The 19566-nt window shown below is 44.9% G+C and overlaps 1 protein-coding gene across 1 annotated transcript; it reads left to right on the plus strand.

Moving 5' to 3' along the window:
- Positions 1 to 4620: 4620 nt before the first annotated feature.
- On the plus strand, positions 4621 to 19019 carry glis3 (GLIS family zinc finger 3). Its single transcript, XM_084687056.1, has 12 exons — positions 4621 to 5055; positions 6511 to 6694; positions 6971 to 7616; positions 7677 to 8126; positions 14092 to 14253; positions 14435 to 14545; positions 15080 to 15218; positions 15608 to 15683; positions 17478 to 17529; positions 17623 to 17701; positions 18268 to 18438; positions 18523 to 19019. The coding sequence occupies exons 1-12, from the start codon at positions 4686 to 4688 to the stop codon at positions 18654 to 18656; spliced, it is 2574 nt and encodes an 857-aa protein (XP_084543182.1). The 5' UTR covers positions 4621 to 4685; the 3' UTR covers positions 18657 to 19019.
- The last annotated feature ends 547 nt before the right edge of the window (positions 19020 to 19566 follow it).

The following is a 19566-nucleotide window of genomic DNA, read 5'->3' on the forward strand; positions in this document are numbered from 1 at the left end:
TGCTAGTGTCATCAAGAACAGGCATTGATTCCCTGAGTGGTAGAGAGCTAGCAAGTGCATTCATCTGGCTGCAAATGTAGATCTCCAAAAAACTCTTATCGGGCCAATCCCAGGTCTCATTTCTGCCTCTCTTTTCTTCACTTGCTCTCTTTCTTTGGTCTCTCTCTCTCAATTCTTACTGCCCGCCCCCCTGCCCCCCCCCCCCCCCACACACACACACACACACCTCCACACCTATTACCACCCATACTATATTTTGTCTAAAGACACACCAATTTACATTCATATAGGTTAGGGTAAATCCTTGAAATAGTCAAAATACGCACACAACAGATACATAGATTCCTAGAACCTAAGTCAGATGAATAGAAAAGACCATAACCCAGTAAATAGACCTGAACTGCACTAGTTAATATAGACAGTTCCTGTGTGCTCCACACTTTACAGCCAGCACACACAGCCTGAATAGATGGCTTGAGAGAAAAACATCCCCCAGGCAAAAAAACATGACATCTTGTTTCGGAGTGACCTAAATGATTCAAGACCAAGCTCCAAAATATGATCAATCAGGGGCACAAACATGTAGGTTTGTCTGGGAGTGTCTCAGACAAGCTTCCTATGCTGCTGTTGCTGCTGTTGTTGCTGCTGTTGTTGTTGCTGTTGTTGTTGTTGTTGTTGTGGTTGCCCCCAGCCTCTAGTGTTGCTACTTTACACCACGCTCTGACATTTGCAAACACACCGTGACTAGCTTAGCGCGGGGGAAGGAGAGGCCAAATCACAGTAGGACCGGTAGAAGATAGCTGCTCAGGGGACGTTCACCCCCATCAAGGACACTGTGTCTGTGATAATCATGTAAACAGCACTCTGTCACATCTAGATGACCTTCACAAGCTCCAAATGTTGCCCTTTCATGCATTTTATTAGTCATTAGGAATGCCTAAGCCCCAAAACCAGATTTTCTTGGTTGCTATTAGAGACTCATGGCATCCTTGTTCATTGGTGTCCTTAGACTAACCCCTGCTGGCAAGATGGGAATACTTCACACTATCCTGAGGAACGCTCAGCTGTGAACCTGGCCTTCAAGCCCAAGCTGAAAGCACTCTTGGTTATCAAAACACAGTAGGCCTACTCTACTGTCTTTGTGAAACATTCATGTCAAATCTGTAATGGCAACATGTCATTAAAAATACATTATTTGTACTTTTTTGTGAGGAGCGAGGGTTTGGGACAAAATGCCTTGTTCATTAATAACCACCAGAGGTCATCACAGGTTTTCGTCACTGCTTTAAGCCGATGCACATTCTTCCAACTATTATGGGCTCAAATGGTCAATTTGTAAAATGATTTTTTTAAAATAATATATATATTTTTTTTTTATCAAACATCACCATGACTGAAAGCCTTGAGGAAAAAGACTGTAAAGATAAGGAACTAGTTCACTCGTATCAAACACATGAAATGTTCTTGCCCAACGATTCCCAACCTGTGGGCCACACCCACTAGTGGTCTGCTAGGGTAATACAGGTGGACCGCCAAACCAATGAAAACTAAAGTATGAAAATACTTTATAATACTCGATATATACTCTTGGTAAATCATTATGAAAATTCTTAGTCATTTTTAAAATAAATTGTACCTAATTCATCATGACCAAAACGCCAATAGTTATGCTTGACCAGTGTGCGAATTGGGGGGCTACACACCTCAGTGTGTAGCTACCGCATAGTGAGAAAGTGCAAGAAAAAGGTCAATTAGCAAGCTAATACCAAAACATTAATAATTGATTGAGATCTATGATATTTTTGTCACGATTGTATTTGTGATGGCAGTTACAAGAATGTTAAGAATGTCTGGAGAAGAAGTTGACCCCTGATTGTCATTTGTATAATTCGCACACTACGCGTTTACGAAAGACCAACTGACATTTCCACCTTAACTTGCATATGTCGCTTCAAACCACTATGCACGCATTACTTCTGCATATTCCACAAGCCAGGTCGACAATTTCCGGTAGAGTGCAGTTATGCAAGTTCTCAAACACAAAATGCCATTTTGTAGAGTTTGGGTAGCCTCCCCAAAATGACAATCAACGATGTACATAGGATTCTATGTTGCTGCCCTTCAAGCAAGAGGGAAAGGGGGTTCAAATTACACGTTTCAAGTGAAATTGACAATTATGAAGGTATACGGTTTATCTAACTCACAGTAAATGTAGCTAGCTAGCTATAGGATTTGAGCAGTAATGTTAACTAGGCTAGCTAGCTAACACATTTTTAACTACATTATAATGTAGCTTACTCAATCATCTATCAACTTGTTAGTTGTTAATGTTAACATAAATAATTGGTCTGTCATATTTGTTTCCAACGGATAATGTAGGTGGAACATGTCTGTCTCAGTTTCTAACAAAAATCTGGAAACGGGAGAGATCTCCATGAGGGAGACCGGTTGATGAAAAAAAGCAACAAGTTGCACAATCTCAGTGTTGGGTTAAGAGAGCAATTATAGCTATTGGGCAACAACCTGTTTATTAAAAGTCAAGCAGGAAGTTCTAGGCCTGGCTGTGGTAGGCTACTAGTTGTGCAGGTTAGCTACTTCTTTACAATGTGTGCTTACTGTGGCGATGATGGACACTTTGTCTTTGATTCGCTCAAATAAATGTGTCCATGAAAGTTAACTGTTTGGCTCCGGTTGTGTTTTTGTTAACATATGTGATAAACGCGAATTAAGTGAAAGGATGTGTTGGGCAATCGCAAAAATATTTGAGCTATGCAAGTGGGTCGCACAGTGGAAAAGATCGGAAATCTATCCAGTTCAGTAGGCTACTAGTCTAGCTCGCTAATTGAGTAAGTAGCCTACAATACAGTACTACACACGCTCAGTCGGGAGAGAACATTTCCCTCATCAAGCATCTGAGTTCTTCTGACCTTGGGACATTTTTGTCAGATAAGATATAAGATATAGCACTACCTTTATTCGTCCTACAATGTGCTTCACCTTGCTTTCATACCCGCTATCTTGAAAGGGTTAGACACACGTCCCTATGGACAGAATGTTTTATTTAATAGTTATAAACCATTTACTGTCTATTTTGAGCTAGGCTGTTGTGCCAGCTAGCGCTTACCTTCCTCTCGTCACGTCTAGTGTAAACACAGCGGTTGCCATGCCAACTCGGAGCACGCTCCACGAGCAAACATTCAAGCAGCCAGGGGGATAGTGCTTAACGACGGAGGCGGACCTGTGTGGGGCTGTAGGGAGAGGACGGGATAGGATAGCTTGGTGCCCTATTCTAGGTCTAAGTGGGGCCACTTGTAGATTGTGAGTATTACATCTGTAAATACAGGGCTTCAAACGGCGTAAAATGCGCTTAATGAAGCGAGAATCGAGACCTGCTTTTTTTTTTTATACAATTAAAAGAAAAGTCTCATAGGCGACATGTAGGCCTATAATATCCTCTCGTCAGTCTTTCTGTCCGTTTCACAAACACACAGGCCTACAATACTCACAAACACACAATCCCTGGATGGGGCGGGGATTTCACATTTTTCTCAGAACGCAATCAAAATGTAATTTAATAATTAAACATAGGCTACAATCTTAAGTTATAGGCAAATATTTAACTCTGAACAAGGTTCGTGATAAATAAAAACTCTTGTTAATACATTTGCATAATGCACCCAGAGCTTCCTCTAAGCACATCACTCAGGGGCTAAAGGGTAACCGATACTCCTTCCTAGAGACTATGACCACAACTGGAGTCAAGACGCGTCCTAACTCCGCGGGGGATTCCTGCAGTGGACAAACTTGTAGAGAAAGAGAGAGGAGAACAGGCAAGGCAGTCCATTATCAACATTTCGATCAAACTGAAAACTTTTTTGATCGTCTCTTGAGACCAGCAGGAATTAACTACGAATCTCGAAGTGGATTTTATTTTTAAAATGTCAGAGCTACTTCATTTAGTTGATTTGAGGCAGACACATTTCCAGGTGAGTACATTGTTAGCAACCTTACGAATTGATACCATCGTTTTATTACTTTGATTGAATTATGTTGCATATCATCACATGATGATAAACATTAAGTGAATGACAAGTTTCGGTTATTTAATCTTGAAGTGGAGTTTTTGCACTACTGTAAATTTATTTCTTTGTAATCTATTTCTTAATCATAAATTAGCAACGGCATGCATTGGTCACACAGTAAGCATCTTGGCAAATCATTGATTTATTGTTCCATGTCACAATAATAAGTTTAATTCGTCGTTTAGCTTTCAAGCGTTTTATAGGCTTGACCTTTTTATAGGATAAATTGTTTTATTTCTGCTTTACTGTATTAACATATACTTTCCTTGGGATAACGATGCAGTATGAATGTTAAATGTACTTTTGCTTAGTCCACTGTAGTCCGGTGTATTTATTTTTCATATCTGGGCATAGGTGTAAAAGAGTGGTTGATTGCTGTTCAAGAGAGTGTAAGTTCAAGTACCCCTCCTGTGCTCAGTGGCTGTAGATTAAAACACCTGCTAAAAGAATACACATGTGTTTATTGAATTCTCTCCTTAACCTCTTATATCCTTACGATCCATAACTTTTCTGTGCCATTGTTTAGTTTCAGATGTGTCAGAGGAGGTAGACCTTCGAGTATCAGTCACATGCTCTTTCCTCCACCTTCTCCGTCCTGTCTCCATGACTGGTCAGACTAGGAGTACAGTGGACCAATCCGAAGCACTCCACCGAAAGCACCCATTAAGACGCAATAGCTCAGACATGAACGGGAAGGGCTGTCAGCTCCTGGTGTCTCCCTCCGCCGGTCACCCATCCCTGGGCATGATCCCAGGGCACCAGCGCCCCTCCGTACGGATGCCCGCCCGCCCCTCTCTCTCCCCTGGACGCTGTGCCAGCTTGAGCCCCTCGTCTGGAGCGGCCCAGGGGCTCCACTTCCTGGGGCCTGGGGCTCAGACAGGAAGCTCCGTCCAGCTTCCTGCTCTGAGCCTCCGAAGGCAGGTGCTGACCAATGGGAAGCAGCCTGGCTTGCTGGCTGCTTCCCAGCCCCCTCGTCAGGCACCTGTCCTCCAGTTGTCCCCGGCAACGGCGGTAGCTGTTGTCAATAATACGTGTTCTGGGAGTGACAGTGGTTTTAAAGGTAGAGTTACCATCTTGTGTTTACATTTACATTTAGTCATTTAGCAGACACTCTTATCCAGAGCGACTTACAGTAAGTACAGGGACATTCCCCCCCAAGGAAAGTAGGGTGAAGTGCCTTGCCCTAGGACACAATGTCATTTTGCATGGCTGAGAATCAAACTGGCAACCTTCAGATTACTAGCCTGATTCCCTAACCGCTCAGCCACCTGACTCCCCAGGTTTTGGGGCGGACAGTTAGGGGCATGTCCTGACTAATGTCAAAAGACCATTGAAACATCCCCACCAATATGTTGCAGCAGAGCTGGGGTCGTGTTGTAAGAAAAAAAAAAAAAAAAGGTACGATACCTTTTCTGATGCACGTTATAAACACAATGCACAACAAACTCTCTGCGCCCCTTTATTAAAACGCTCCTTCCCTCCGTTCTGAAACTACAAGCGAACACACGTATCTTCATCCCTCACTTCCTCTCAATGCTGTCCTCCCAGCCCTCACTGTGTCTCCTCCCAAACCGCTTGTTCTCTCATTTATTGATAGGTAACCAAGCAGAACGCTTGTCCCTAAATTATCAATGGAAGAGAAAGAGGAAGGACAGAACATCTCATTAGTAATTAACAGAGCAGAAAGCGTCTTGTTGGTTAGAGGGAATTCAAGTATTCATAAGGTTCTATTGAAAATGAGAAGGTGAATAAAAAGGAAAAATGCTATTCAGTGTTCGGGGTGTGATTTGTGTTCAAGGCCTTTGCATTGCAGGTCCCCGTGGTGCCAACAATAGGGACGTGAAGTGAACTGTGGTTGAATTACAATCGTCTACATCTTTGCCAAACAACCACATCAGTGATATACAGAGTGTGCAAAAATTGAAGCATTAGTTGCAAATGCACACCATTAGAGCTCCTGTATGGAGTGTGTGCTGCAGCCTGTAATTCTCTTTGAAAAGCTTGGTTTCATAATCAAGGAAATTGGGCAGGGTAGTTGTGGTTCTAGATCGCGCTGTGTTTGGCTTGATTGATTAGGCTCTTGTCACAATCAACCACGCATGAAAGCTTGAAGGGCCAAGAGAGAAAGGGCTTTATGTATCCCCATGATACAGAGTGAGGACCACATATGGTAGGTTCACGATTAACCTTACCGCAACATTTAAGAAAAACTTCCCTGTAACTGTACTTTTGACATCGTCTCATTCCTGTGAAGTATTTATATGTCAATGATTTAACCATGGATATCACAATTCAGATCATTTGGATTCAACGTTAGTAATACACAACACATAAAAGACTGTAAGAGTAGCTTGTGTTTGTTTTAACAAGGATGCAGGTCTTTTGCTGCAAACACATTTGTATACGATGGTTTTGTGTTGTCCTCCAGGTCCTCCAGTCACCAGGGCTGACATGCAGGTGTTTGGCCACCCAGCTGGAGCCAACCTCTGGGTGACCAGTAGCCCCATGGTCATCCAGAACCAGACCCCCTACCCAGTTGCAGCCCTGGCTCACACCCACAGCTCCGGGGCCCCACACAACCAGGGCCTGGTGGTGCCCTACAGCGAGGCCAGGTGAGACGAAACAAACAGTCCCCCAGCTCTTTGGTTAGAGCATGTGACTGCGGATCTAGAAGCCGCAGGTTCAAATCCTTCTCTGTGTGTTGATTTGGGGGGGGGGGGGGGAACATCAGCATATCATCATTAAATGATGAATCATTTAATGATATTGTTGCCAGCTTGTGTTTATTGTTGAGGTTTGGCGCTGATTCCCAGGGCAGGCTTGTCAAGACTGACGGTAGCAAGAGACGTTTTCTGATGGAGGTTGACGTCGGATGTTGTGTGTCTCAGGTCTCTGCTCTCCCGTGAGTCCCTGGCCTCCACCACCCTCAGCCTGGCTGAGACCCAGTCCGTGCTGAGTGGCCGACAGGACTGGCCCTACGGCTACCGGGTCCTGCCCCCCCTGGGGGTCGGCCAGCAGGGGTCGGCCCAGCCCAGCGAGGGGGCGGAGCAGCTGAGCCTCCCCTCCGGCACTGCCATGTCCGGGGCCACCAGCAACTCCGCCTCCCTGCCCTCCTACCTGTTTGGGGGCGACGCCGGCAGTCCCCGCCACTCGGCCCGCTCCAAAAAGAGAGCCCTCTCCACGTCGCCCCTCTCCGACGTGATGGGCGTCGACTTCAACTCCATCATCCGCACCTCGCCCACCTCGCTGGTGGCCTACATCAACAGCTCTCTGAGCTCGCCCTCCTCCCACCCCGGCCTCTCGCCCCTCCAGCCGGAGGTCTACGGACACTTCCTGGGCGTGAGAGGAAGCTGCATCCCTCAGGCCAACGCCCTGAGCTTCCCAGGCTCTGCGCTGGCCGTCGCCCCGCAGAGCAACCCCGAGTGCGGCCGCATGCAGAGGCTGGAGCAGGGTGGAGCTCTGGAGAGCCAGATGGCGAACATGGTGGTGGAGAAACAGTGCCTCCCGGAGGAGGGAGGGACGCTACAGCCGTCCGTGAGGAGCAGAGAGGAGCCCTCCAGCACCCTGCTGCCGTCCGTACAGTTCCAGCTGCAGCTCAACACCATCATCCGGTCGGAAAGCCCTCCCCAGTGCCCACCGCCCCCCTACCACTCCCACCAGCACCTCCACAGGCCTCACAGCCTCCTCCACAGGCAGATCCAGCCTCAGGCCCAGCCTCGAGGTGTCGCTCCCCAGGCTCCTGCACCTCACCCTGGGCACGGGCCCAGCTTCCAGCCCCTGGTCCCCATGCTGGAGGAGGAGGAGGGGGAGCTGGAGGAGTACGGCGGGGCGCACTACTGCAGGTGGATGGACTGCAGTGCCTTCTGTGACCTGAAGGAGGAGCTGGTCAGGCACATCGAGAAGATGCACGTGGACCAAAGGAAGGGAGAGGACTTCACCTGTCTGTGGGCGGGGTGTCCTCGAAGGTTCAAACCCTTCAACGCCCGCTACAAGCTGCTCATCCACATGAGGGTCCACTCCGGAGAGAAACCCAACAAGTGCACGGTACGCCGTCTCCTTGCATTGTGGCGCAGCGTCGCGGATAAGCGTTAATGTCCTTTAACCAATCAAAGTCGCCGCCACCCACACCCTGTCTGACTACCATCAGTTCACTCCACTCTGTTAATCACAAAGGGACTTGACACATTCAGGCAGCCCCATGATGTGCACAGTTGCACAGAAATGTTCAAAAAAGAATCGACGGTGGTGGAATTCTGCTTAACAGTTCCAATAAGACTTATTCTCCTGTAGCGAGAATGTTTTTCCTTAACTGCATGATTAAGTGTGACAGAGGTCTGCAGCCCGAGATATTCTTAGAGCAGAGCCAAAGAGGGATCTGACATTTTCTTTCTCACATTTAGTCACCTGTAGGATGAACTAAAGAGCCTGTCAACGTTACTGTATTAGTAGTTCAGTTAGAAACAGGCTGTCTGAAGTCCAGTATAGCACACGCATTGTTCTTCGTTATTGCCTTTGTGTGCTGTGATGTGCCTTCGTGGTCAGGTAGGAGGTCAGAAACGCAGTCTCTCCCTCCTCATAATTCCAGCCACGGCCTAATTAGTGCAGCTCTGTGATAATTGACATGGGAGTTAACTCAATTATGTAGTTGTAGTAAATCAGCACAAAAGCAGCCCGGCGCTTTAGATCTGGCAGGAAACCAGATGGGCCTCCCTACATGCCTCAGCCTCCCCTGTCTAAAGGCTCTCCAGTGAGCCTCCGTGGGGGCTGGGGGCAGCCAAGAGCCAGCCAGCCAGCCCCAGACTTGGCCCTGGTTCTGGGAAGGTGCTGGCTCCAGGCCGGCCCGCGTCTGATCAGTGCTGGCCCAGTGGCGGGAGAGAGAAGAGTGCTTGAATTGTGGTGGTCTCAAAGCTTAGTCTCCTTGGACCTGCTTCTGTTGAAGGGCTGTTTTTGTTCTCCAGACTGGCTGAGACAGGTGCTCTCCAAGGCTGCCTCTTACCGCTGATATCCTCCTGGTTAGGAAAGACTCCAAAACCTAAGATCGAGATGGGATTTGTTTTTTTAACGGTAACGGTAGCTTATTCAGATGTTTTTTTAATATATTTTTTTGGGACAAAGTAAATCTACTGTAAAATCACTGTGAATCCTGTTGGAGTTGAAGGAATATTCTAATTCCTTAACCCTCATAGGCCTATGATGTAGGGTACCAAGGGCTCAGACTCTGAATGATTCGCTGCTGAGCAGTGTGTCATGCTAACTGCACTACTAATTCAAGTAGAGTGGGGTTAACCTTGCTGGATTTGCAAGAAGGCACAGTGGTTTGGACCAATCAGCGTCCTATGAGGAACTATTGGCAGCGACAGGTGGTTGAAGTTACCTTGTGATAGACAGATGGTTCATCCAATCACCTGCCAAGTAGTATCTTTTTGAAAGTGAACCCTTTTCCAAACAGTTTCTGTGGACGAGTTCCCAGATGAATATGTGAAACCAACTCAGGTTTGAGCCTGATGTCTTACTCAGTCCCCCAGAATGCTGGAGGTTGGGAGTACATTTAGTTGAGTACATTTAGTCATTTAGCAGACGCTCTTATCCAGAGCGACTTACAGTAAGTACAGGGACATTCCCCCCGAGGCAAGTAGGGTGAAGTGCCTTGCCCAAGGACACGTCAATTGGCACGGCGGGGAATCGATCCGGCAACCTTCTGATTACTAGCCCGACTCCCTCACCGCTCAGCCATCTGACTGATTTAAATGTCCCATTTCGCTGCTTTTGGTTGGTCAATTATTAACATCTTGCATGCCTGCGGTTGACCTTTCGCTCCAAAACACTCACTTATTAGTCCTTACCCGTCCTGTTGCCATGGAGGCTGTAGACGCTACATGGCTTTCTCTACCATGCAATCACACTCAGTAGAGAAAGGTGACGAACCACTGGGAAAATAATAGGGTGAAAAAGTACCCCTAAGTGACTTTACAGTCTTTTCAGAAGTCTCAACCAAGTAGCAAAGGCTAAAATATCAGACTTAAAATCACAGTTGATGGTCTAAGAAAGTCGTAATTGCAGCAACTTGAGAAATGCAGGATGTAGATTGAGAAGAAACCCGTTTTACCTCACAAAACAGTCAGAGACACCTGTTGTCTCTAGCCGTGAAGTGTGTTTCTTTTGTGAGGAATAATTGACAGTTTAACTGAGCCACGAGGCACTGGCCGTAGAACAATGTGGCAGATCTGATTACACAACAAACTGAAGGAGGCAAGCCATGACTTGTCACTGTGAGTATGTTTAATGGTGATGGAACACATGCTTGAACGCTACCTGTGTGTAGAGCGTGAACCACACCACTGGGATGTCAACACTGAGTCCATAGTTGAGGTTGGACAAGTGTGTGCCGACAGCAATTCACTCCTAAACATGTGAACCAGTTTGAATTTTTACAGATTTGCAGTTCCTTTATACGAAGCATCGCTGGTTTGTCAACTCATCTACAAACACATCAATTTGAGAGATACTTTTGAGGGAAATATTACATTCTATCCTCCTTAACTTTAGTTAAAATTATGTTTTGTATCACAAGTAGCCTTTTGTTATTTATTTTTTTCTTTCCCCCTAAATAGTCACAGAGAAACTGTATTTGAATTTCTTTCAAATGTTGGCAGGGCAAAGAAGTGATCTTTTTTTCTGTACATGTGTGAAATTGTCTTGAAGGCAGGTTTTTGCTTCCTGAATGGTAGATCTGTAGTTTGCTTGAGAAGGTGGTGTGTGCCCTAGCAGCTGGGAATTCTGGGTCCGTAGTTTAATACAACTTTCTGGAGTGTGCAAGGAAGCCTCATCCTCTGACCCACTGTGGGTGAGAAAGTTTGCCCTGGTTATTCGTTGCATACACAGGTCCACTTTGTTGTGTTTAGACACTGCGGAAATGTTTGGATAAGTATCTATAATATCTACTAATCTTCGCATAAATGTTCTTAGTAGGGATAGGAAAAACACTTAATAGTAAATAAATAGTTTAATTTACTATTACCAAGAATACCGCTAATTACAAAGAACTATTAAGATTGATTGCTTGGCCCTTACAGTTGTAGAGTCAGAGTCAAACCGGTTTTTCTGCTTAACTGATCTGCCCCAACAATTCCTGAAGGTGAATGTACTCAAGGAATCACGGTGCATGCATGCGCTCACGATTGGTCGGGTTTGAGCATCGAATGTAACCAGAAACCACGTCAAGGTGACAGACAGCCACAGCGGCGTGCTAATCCAGTTAGCTTCCCTGCAATTAGCAACTTGAAATTCAAGTCCTGCTTGCCTCCACTGAATGCTGTGGGCTGATGAGATTTTATGGTTTGCCAAGATTTTTAGCGGCATCTTCACAATAGTTTGGAGGGAAATAATTCATTTTAGCGCCAGAAACTCACTTCAGAGACTGTCCCTCCTACTATCCCGTTGCAGTTTGGCTCGCAACAATGCTCTACAGTTCAGCTCTCCACACAAGAAAAGTATGGTTCTGGAGATGCTGTAGCCTGTGCAATTGCTGAACGAGTGTTGAATTGCTGTTCTAATGCAGAATAACAGCCTGTTATTGTGTTTTATCTTATTATAAAGGAATGCATTCCTTTATAATAAGCTTTTTTCCAAAGCTATCAAAAGGGGATTAGAACCAGCATCCAGGTGCAGTCAAATGCTCTAACCACTGGGCTAAACCCATCTCCATCTCATGAATTTCATCCAATGGTCATTCCCATTCACTTTATCATATTACAACTGTTATCTCAGTGGAATACCAGTGAGCCAAGGGGAGGTGAGAGAGTGGGTAGATTTGAACCTTTAGTCAACCGGGCAAAGTCATTAAGAACAAATTCTTATTTTCAGTGATGGCCTGGCAAAAAGCACAGCTTTTTGAGGGTGAGGGGAAGGCGGCTAAGGAAGAAAAATCTGGTTAAAAAGCACAACTGCACACAACCACAGCGGTGCAGACATACAGAAAGGTTCGCCGGCCGTTCTCCAGACACGTTCAGGAGAGCAGGGCTCTGTATTCAGCGAGCGGGGCATGAGGCGAAGGAGTTGGCCTGCCCACAAGAGACGAGAGATTTAAACACAAAAAAACAAGACAGAGCAGAGATGAGAGGGGGAAGGGGTACATCAGGGCACCGGCCTGACTGTTGGCACGGCGATGGCGCCTCGTTTTTCAACCGGGGCGCGGCCGTTTGCCAGGAGCTGTCAGAGGCTGGCCGTGGCATCGAGCTGCACCAAGGAGCCATGTCGCTGTCCATTCAGACACAATGTCCCTCGCCGCAGCTCAAAGGGTAGCGAGAGAAATGGAGAAAGAGAGAGGGTGAAAGAGAAAACACACACTGGGTTGCTCCTGGTCACCGCTGCACTCCTGGCTGTGTGTTTGGGTCTGAATCTGGTCGTCACTTCTCTACCCCCCCCCCAACCCCCCCACCACCACCACCACCACCACCACCACCCCAGACTGAATGAAGGGTTTACCCTGTTTGTGCTGTCAGCAGGTTGTTCTTCTGATGGTGTGACGTTGACCTCTTTGTCTCTGCTTTGTTTTGGAGGGTCCGTTAATGGTCTACTTTGCTGGTGGGCACTTTCATAGTAAAGCTCTTTGGGACCCAGAATCCCCGCTGTGTGAGAAGGACAACGTCCCTGTGTGTGAGGAACTTGCCCAAATGTGGCGCTAACCTGTCCCTGTGGAGAGGAGCAGGACCACAAAATGTGTCCTGTGTCGCAAATGTCTTTTGTGTTCACAGTCCTTATACACTGTACATAATCAGTCTGTCTGTATGCCTGAGGGTCTGGCTGTTGGAAAAGTCTCCTGCCTGTTTGTGTCTGTTTGACTGTATAACTGTTGATATGTTTTGACTACCTGGCTGTCGGTCTGCCTGCCTAAATGTCTGTCTGTCTAACTGTTGATCTGTTTGTTTGTCTGTCTGCCTGAGTTTCTGTATGTTTTTCTGTGCGTTTGCCCCCAACTCACCCCCACCTCCCATTCCTCTTCTTGTCCGTAGACACATAGTTCTTCAGAGGTAGTCTTTTTGAGAGAGGCCCAGCGAGGAGACAGCCTTCTGGGAGTGCTGGGAAATTTTCCCAGCAGGTTTTGTGGTGAAGCTGCTGTTGTTCTTCAGTTGGGTAATCATGCTTTTACTGCTTCAGAAGGTAGCCCTGCTAACGCAAGACATCATTTGATATTCTTAAAATAAGACATAATGGCAGTTATTATGACAGTGAGATGTGATTTTTATATTCTCCATGAGGTTGCACCGAAATGGAAAAAGGTTTCTCCTTCGAGAAGCATTGGAATGTGATGAGTCAAATATTAAGCTTCATTTGTTGAATGAAAGGCCAGAGGGAGATAGAGCAGTATGTGAGGAATCCAGTCTTGGGAGGAATGATAATAAATTCAGTCACGGTATGTGATTCAGCCCCTACTCTTGAGAAAGGACATTCCAAGGCTTCAACCACAGAGAGTAAAGTGCTGGCCTGGCAATCGGAATCCATGACACCTTGCATACCTCAGGAGTGAGGTCATCGGAATGCTCTTGACCGGAGAACAGTTCTGCTGACTTGAATAAGCATACAGTATCCATCATTTCCAGGCAGTTAAGAAACTAAATAGTCCACTACATCATCATGTAGCAGGAACTTATACAACTGCTCTCATCTTATGCCTTGCTGGGGGGGTTTTCTAGCTAATTTAGTTGTTTTGCACATTGTTAATTGGCTACGAACTCCATGCATACAGACTGTGATTTGAACTACTGACACGATTATTATAGAGACACTGACCCCTGCTGGTAAAATTGCCCACCACACCCCTTTCAGCTTGCTGCCATAAGCTTCTGAAGCCAACAGCTTGAAGAGACACGAGGCCACTGATGATGAATTCCTTGGTGTACGGAACAGACTTGTACAATCACACTGGTCACCCCCCCCCCCCCAGGCCCCCAACCCCCCCCTCCCCGCCCCCCACAGTGTTGTGACTCTGTGTCCTCTGATGTTGTTCCAGTTCGATGGCTGTCAGAAGGCTTTCTCTCGTCTGGAGAACCTGAAGATCCACCTGCGTAGTCACACCGGAGAGAAGCCGTATCCCTGCCAGCATCCCGGCTGCCACAAAGCCTTCAGCAACTCCAGCGACAGAGCCAAACACCAGCGCACACACCTGGACACTGTGAGTGTCCCACCTGTCACCACGGCGTGGATACTGGCGGTGATTAAGCCAAGTTGGATTGAAGCAGGGCTGATTTTCTACGTGTGTTTTGTGTGTTACGTGTGTTTTGTGTGTTACGTGTGTTTTGTGTGTTACGTGGCCTTGGCGTGTTTGTGTTTGGCGTGCATTTGTGACTTTGCAGAAGCCGTATGTTTGTCAGATCCCAGGATGTGTAAAGAGATACACAGACCCGAGCTCTCTGAGAAAACACGTCAAGTCTCACTCCTCCAAACAGAGACACCTGAGGAAGAAGGTAAAACTACACACACTGCCTCTCATCCTGTTCCCATCCAGTCATTATTCACACAGATAAACAACTTGTGTTGTTGCTCGGCTGCCACAGCGAGCTTGTTAACATTGTTGAGTGTGAGAAACAACGCTCATTAACACACTGTTGCTGTGGAGGTTATCTCCATAGATACAGAAATAAGAGGTGAGCGGTTTCAGTCTGTAAAAGTTACAGTTTTTAAACGCTTCCACAGAAATATGCAGTTAAAAGAAATTAAGCAGTCAATAAATAAGCTGTCTTTTTTCATTATGATTCATTAATCCTTGCAAGTTATTAATCTACAGTACACACAAAAATACATTCTGCTTATTTTTTCTCTATAAGTTTCTCTTTTAATTTTAATTGTTATTAATATATATATAATTATTAATTATATATATTTTTATAATATAATTCTTATATCATCTTATATTAATATTATAAGACTTTCTAACACAGCATCCCTCTTGTCTAAAATGTCTGACATCCTGGTTACTTTGGTTTGTGATTGGTCTACAGCTGAGGTGTTCAGTTGAAGTGACCCAAGAGGCACTAAAAGACTGCCTAACCATTCACCCTCTGCAACCCTGCCTCTCCCCTCTGGGTATGATTGACAGCAAGTTGGACCAATCCCCTGGTCCCTCTCATGACCTATACACAGGTATAAATGGTTACAGTAGGGAGATGTGTACATGGCTGAGTCTTTCACTGCAGATCGAGAGATCGCAGATTCAAATACCCCCCCTCCCACACCTCCGTACGTTGCTAGTGCTAAATAAATACTTTATTATTAGTAGTACAGTATGGAAAAGATGCTTGCTCAGACTCGTTGACTTGTCTCAGTACAGTCTTCATATGATTCCTTAACTCTAGTATGGCATGACATTACACTTTTACATGTGATTCATTGGGCAGTCTTGTATCCAAAGTGATGACATGGAAAGCACAGCAGGAGATCAAGGATCAGAAGTGCCCAGCTCTGTGTTGTGTGTGTCACAGGTATTCTCTCCAGTGTTCAGCCGGACCATGCTGTCTCTCTGTCCACCCCTGCTGTTCCACACAGTCACAACACCTCAAACCACTTCCACCAGACTCTCCTGCCCTCACTACAGGATAGTTACAGGTACTCTCCTGCCCTCACTACAGGATAGTTACAGGTACTCTCCTGCCCTCACTATAGGATAGTTACAGGTACTCTCCTGCCCTCACTATAGGATAGTTACAGGTACTCTCCTGCCCTCACTACATGATAGTTACAGGTACTCTCCTGCCCTCAGTACAGGATAGTTACAGGTACTCTCCTGCCCTTAGTACAGGATAGTTACAGGTACTCTCCTGCCCTCAGTACAGGATAGTTACAGGTACTCTCCTGCCCTCACTACAGGATAGTACTGCTGATTCACCCCACTAAACATTATCATCCTGGACTTAGTGTGATCTTTGTATCTAATGAGATCTTATTTGATCCTTTCAGGTATATTAATATTTTTTTTATAGCTTAGTAGGATACTTTTGTATGTAGATATACGACTGTAGATTTTAAACATACATGTGTATATCTTTAAATTATGACCATGTTCAAATGACTAACCAGTTGCCTCCATCATTACCTGACAAAACTCTTTAGTCAGCACTTCAGAAGTATTTAGATCCAGAATTATACACCAAAAGGTTGCAGACTTAATCCATAGAAATGTAAACATAAAACATGTAAATAGTATAGTAAATGTATATTCTTTATTACAAAGTTTTTATATATTTGTAATTACATTTTTTTAATCATGTTCATAGCCTCTGGAACAGCCAACTGTTCTCGGTCCATTTAAAATGTCTATTGGGCAGCCCATTGGGTATATTCTATTCATTTAAAGTTCCCACTGGCACAGTGTCTGCAGCCATGACTGATTTAACCACCTCCCCCTTTTCTCTCGTTTTACTGATCTGCAACAAATAAGTACATTGGTTGTCATGGCTTTATGGCTAAAACCAGAGTTTGAATAATCAGATTAAGATAAAGCTCTATTTTCTATCCTTTTGAAAGACTCCAATGGGCTTTTTGTGGGCTCTGTATCTCTGCTGTGAGAAGAGAGGCTGGGAAGAACATTTACAGGTTGGGAATGGCCAGCAACACTGTTGCATGGCCGGCCCAGTAAACTACATTCCTTCATCCATCCACTTCAAAGTCGGTGAGGAGAAGGGGGTGTATTTTGAGTGTAGGCCAGCCAGATGCTAGGCCTCTAACTGGCTGTGATTGTGCAAGCAGCAGCAGTAGGCCTCACCGCAGGCTTCTGGGTAGACAATTGTCCTGTGAAAGTGGACCTCGCCTTGCTTCATTGGTCTCAAGGGCTAGCATTATTGGACGCTATAGCCACCAACTGGAGTGGCTCAGGAATTCAATAAGTGAATCATAAAATTTGCAAAATACCATTTCAAGTCTGGATGGAGAGAATTGCTGTAATTACTTTTCTAGATGTTAAATCGATTGTAAAATCCCTGCTGCCATTTCCCCCTGGTCTTTTATGGGGGGGTTTTCTGTCGTTATTTAGGTTGGTTTAGTTACCACCTCAATCAATTGCATTGTCCTAATTTCAATCCCTTTATTTATAACCCTGATGGCAATAAGAGAATGAAAGATGTTATTCTGTAGCAGTTGTTTGGCATTTTTTGTTCAGCTTGCAATTTGCCATGGCTCACTGTAGCAGTAAGATGTTTTTACAGTGCTGCATATATTTTGCAAGGTAGACTTGTTCAAAACGACTGCTGTTAGTTTTCAAAAAGTTACAAAAGGTGAACATTAAATGGGCATAGCACTAAATGGGCATAAACACTAAATGGGCATAAAACCAAAACTTAAAATATCCTTATACTATTCGTATTTACCTAAACATGTCCTCCCTTTATGTTTGAATCGTTTCAGGTTTGTTGACAATTCCCCCCATCAGCTCCACCCAGGGGGGGACTGTGTGCCGGTGCCTCCCCCATGCCTCCCCCATCCTCCCCCATGCCTCCCCCATCCTCCCCCATGCCTCCCCCATCCTCCCCCATGTCTCCCCCATCCCCCCACAGTGACACCCCAGTCCCAGCAGCACCGCCCAGACGTACAGAGCCTGCCCAATCCCGCTTTTAACCTTTCCCACCCAGGTACAAATCTCAGATTAGTGCACCTGTTGTTCAGGATTTGTTAGAAATTAAAGATAAAGATCAGATTACAAATGCTGCTTGTGAATATCGCAAGTAGGAGAGAGAGGGTTTGGGGGGGGGGGCACAATTATTTCTGTCTCAAAATTCCACTGCGATAGTTATCGTGCGTTGTAATCTAAAAATCTTATTAACAAATGTGTGGGTGGTATGACAATCTGTTTTGACAGAGACTTTCCAGATGTACATTGATCATGCAGTATGTGTAGTAGGCAGCAGGTGGTTGGTGTTTATCTACTAGGAAGAGCCAGCTTCACTCTCCTGTAGCTTGAAATAGATCGCTGCCTTTTCCCTCTAGACCTGACAGAAGCAGCAAAGATGTTCACAAACAGTGCAGCTTTCTTCTTGATGAGAGCGATGCTTAAAATCACTCCTAGCAAACATTAAATTGACATTTTAAACATGATGGGGTTGTGACAACTTCACTCACAGGATTCACAGCGATAAGACATTTTTTGTCTTTGGTAGTCAGAATAAGTTGTTGTACTGTTATCCGTATGACTTTTCAGGGTTCACTGGCCACGTCCAGATGATCAACTCTCCACCGTACAGTGGTATCACTCTACCTACAAGCCTTTGCCAGGTGATGCAATTTCCAGAATTAGATGACAACCAAGCTTTAACAGTAACCAATCAGAATGGAGACATTTCATCATCAAGAACTCTCGCAGGAACCCTTGGTAATATATACATCATGGATTGAGATACAAGCTGTAGATTCATTTGAATTAATTTAATAGAAATGTGTTTGTCTTTGCCCACAGAATTTGATCTTCACAGTGGATCCCAGGACTTACATGGCAATCCAGTGAGAGTCATGCAAGATGACAGCTTCCTACACGTCAATGCAGCAGATCGCTGTCCAAGCCAGCTGTCCTGTATCTACACTGAGGGCTGACTTCTTCCCTGTCTTAGGGGGAAATATGTATCAGAAAAGAAGGGATTTGGGGATCTTCTGAAGATAACCATTGCCTTTATACTCTGCGAGACACTGTTTCTACAACACGCACTTGTTTCTACTACATCAACTTGTAGGCTACTGAAAATGGAGAACTGTTTACATTGATTATGATATATTGCAATATTTGTGTAGAGTACAATATTGTTTCTTTCTGAGCCCTGTTTTAGCTCTCCATATGAAAATGTATACTGCACAAATTAGCACATTATCAAATTATTACCAAGCAAATGCGGATATATCAACATTATTTTACAAAAATCTGAGTAGATGATGGTATACATTTGGCTGTGATCTTTATTAAATGGCTACAATTTTTTTTAATACTAAATTTGTAAATATTTTAAGAAAATAAAGCTCAAACATTTCTATCAAGTGTGTGTTCTGAAGAGGCTATGCCGTTCTTTTTTCATGTTCTCGCCTGTGCCATCTCAACCAATCTTTAATAGGCAACGACAGTCCCGCCTTGAAGCGGTCCTGAGAACGGGAGCTACAACGTCTCGTCTTTTTTGCAACCTCTTTCTCAGATGTCTTACTAAAGACGTTATATGCTGATAAAATCATTGCCTTTGTCAGTTAATGACGAGTAACTGACAAAATTAGGGATATGTTGGTAAAGAAGGAAAGCCTGGGTTTCATAATGTTAATGTACATGTGGCTTTTAGCTACCAACACTAGCTTGCATGCACCCTTTTTTATATAGTGGCCTATATAGCTGAGTTAGACTGAATCATGTCAAATATATCATGCTACTTGATATAAATGATAATATCTCGAATGTATATTATATTAAGAATGTGTTTGCTCTTTCAAATATTGACTGTAATAAAATGTAGCATCAATCCCCTCC

Source organism: Hypomesus nipponensis, chromosome 22 (genome assembly GCF_054491055.1).
Source record: "Hypomesus nipponensis isolate SF chromosome 22, ASM5449105v1, whole genome shotgun sequence".
Lineage (NCBI taxonomy): Eukaryota > Metazoa > Chordata > Actinopteri > Osmeriformes > Osmeridae > Hypomesus > Hypomesus nipponensis.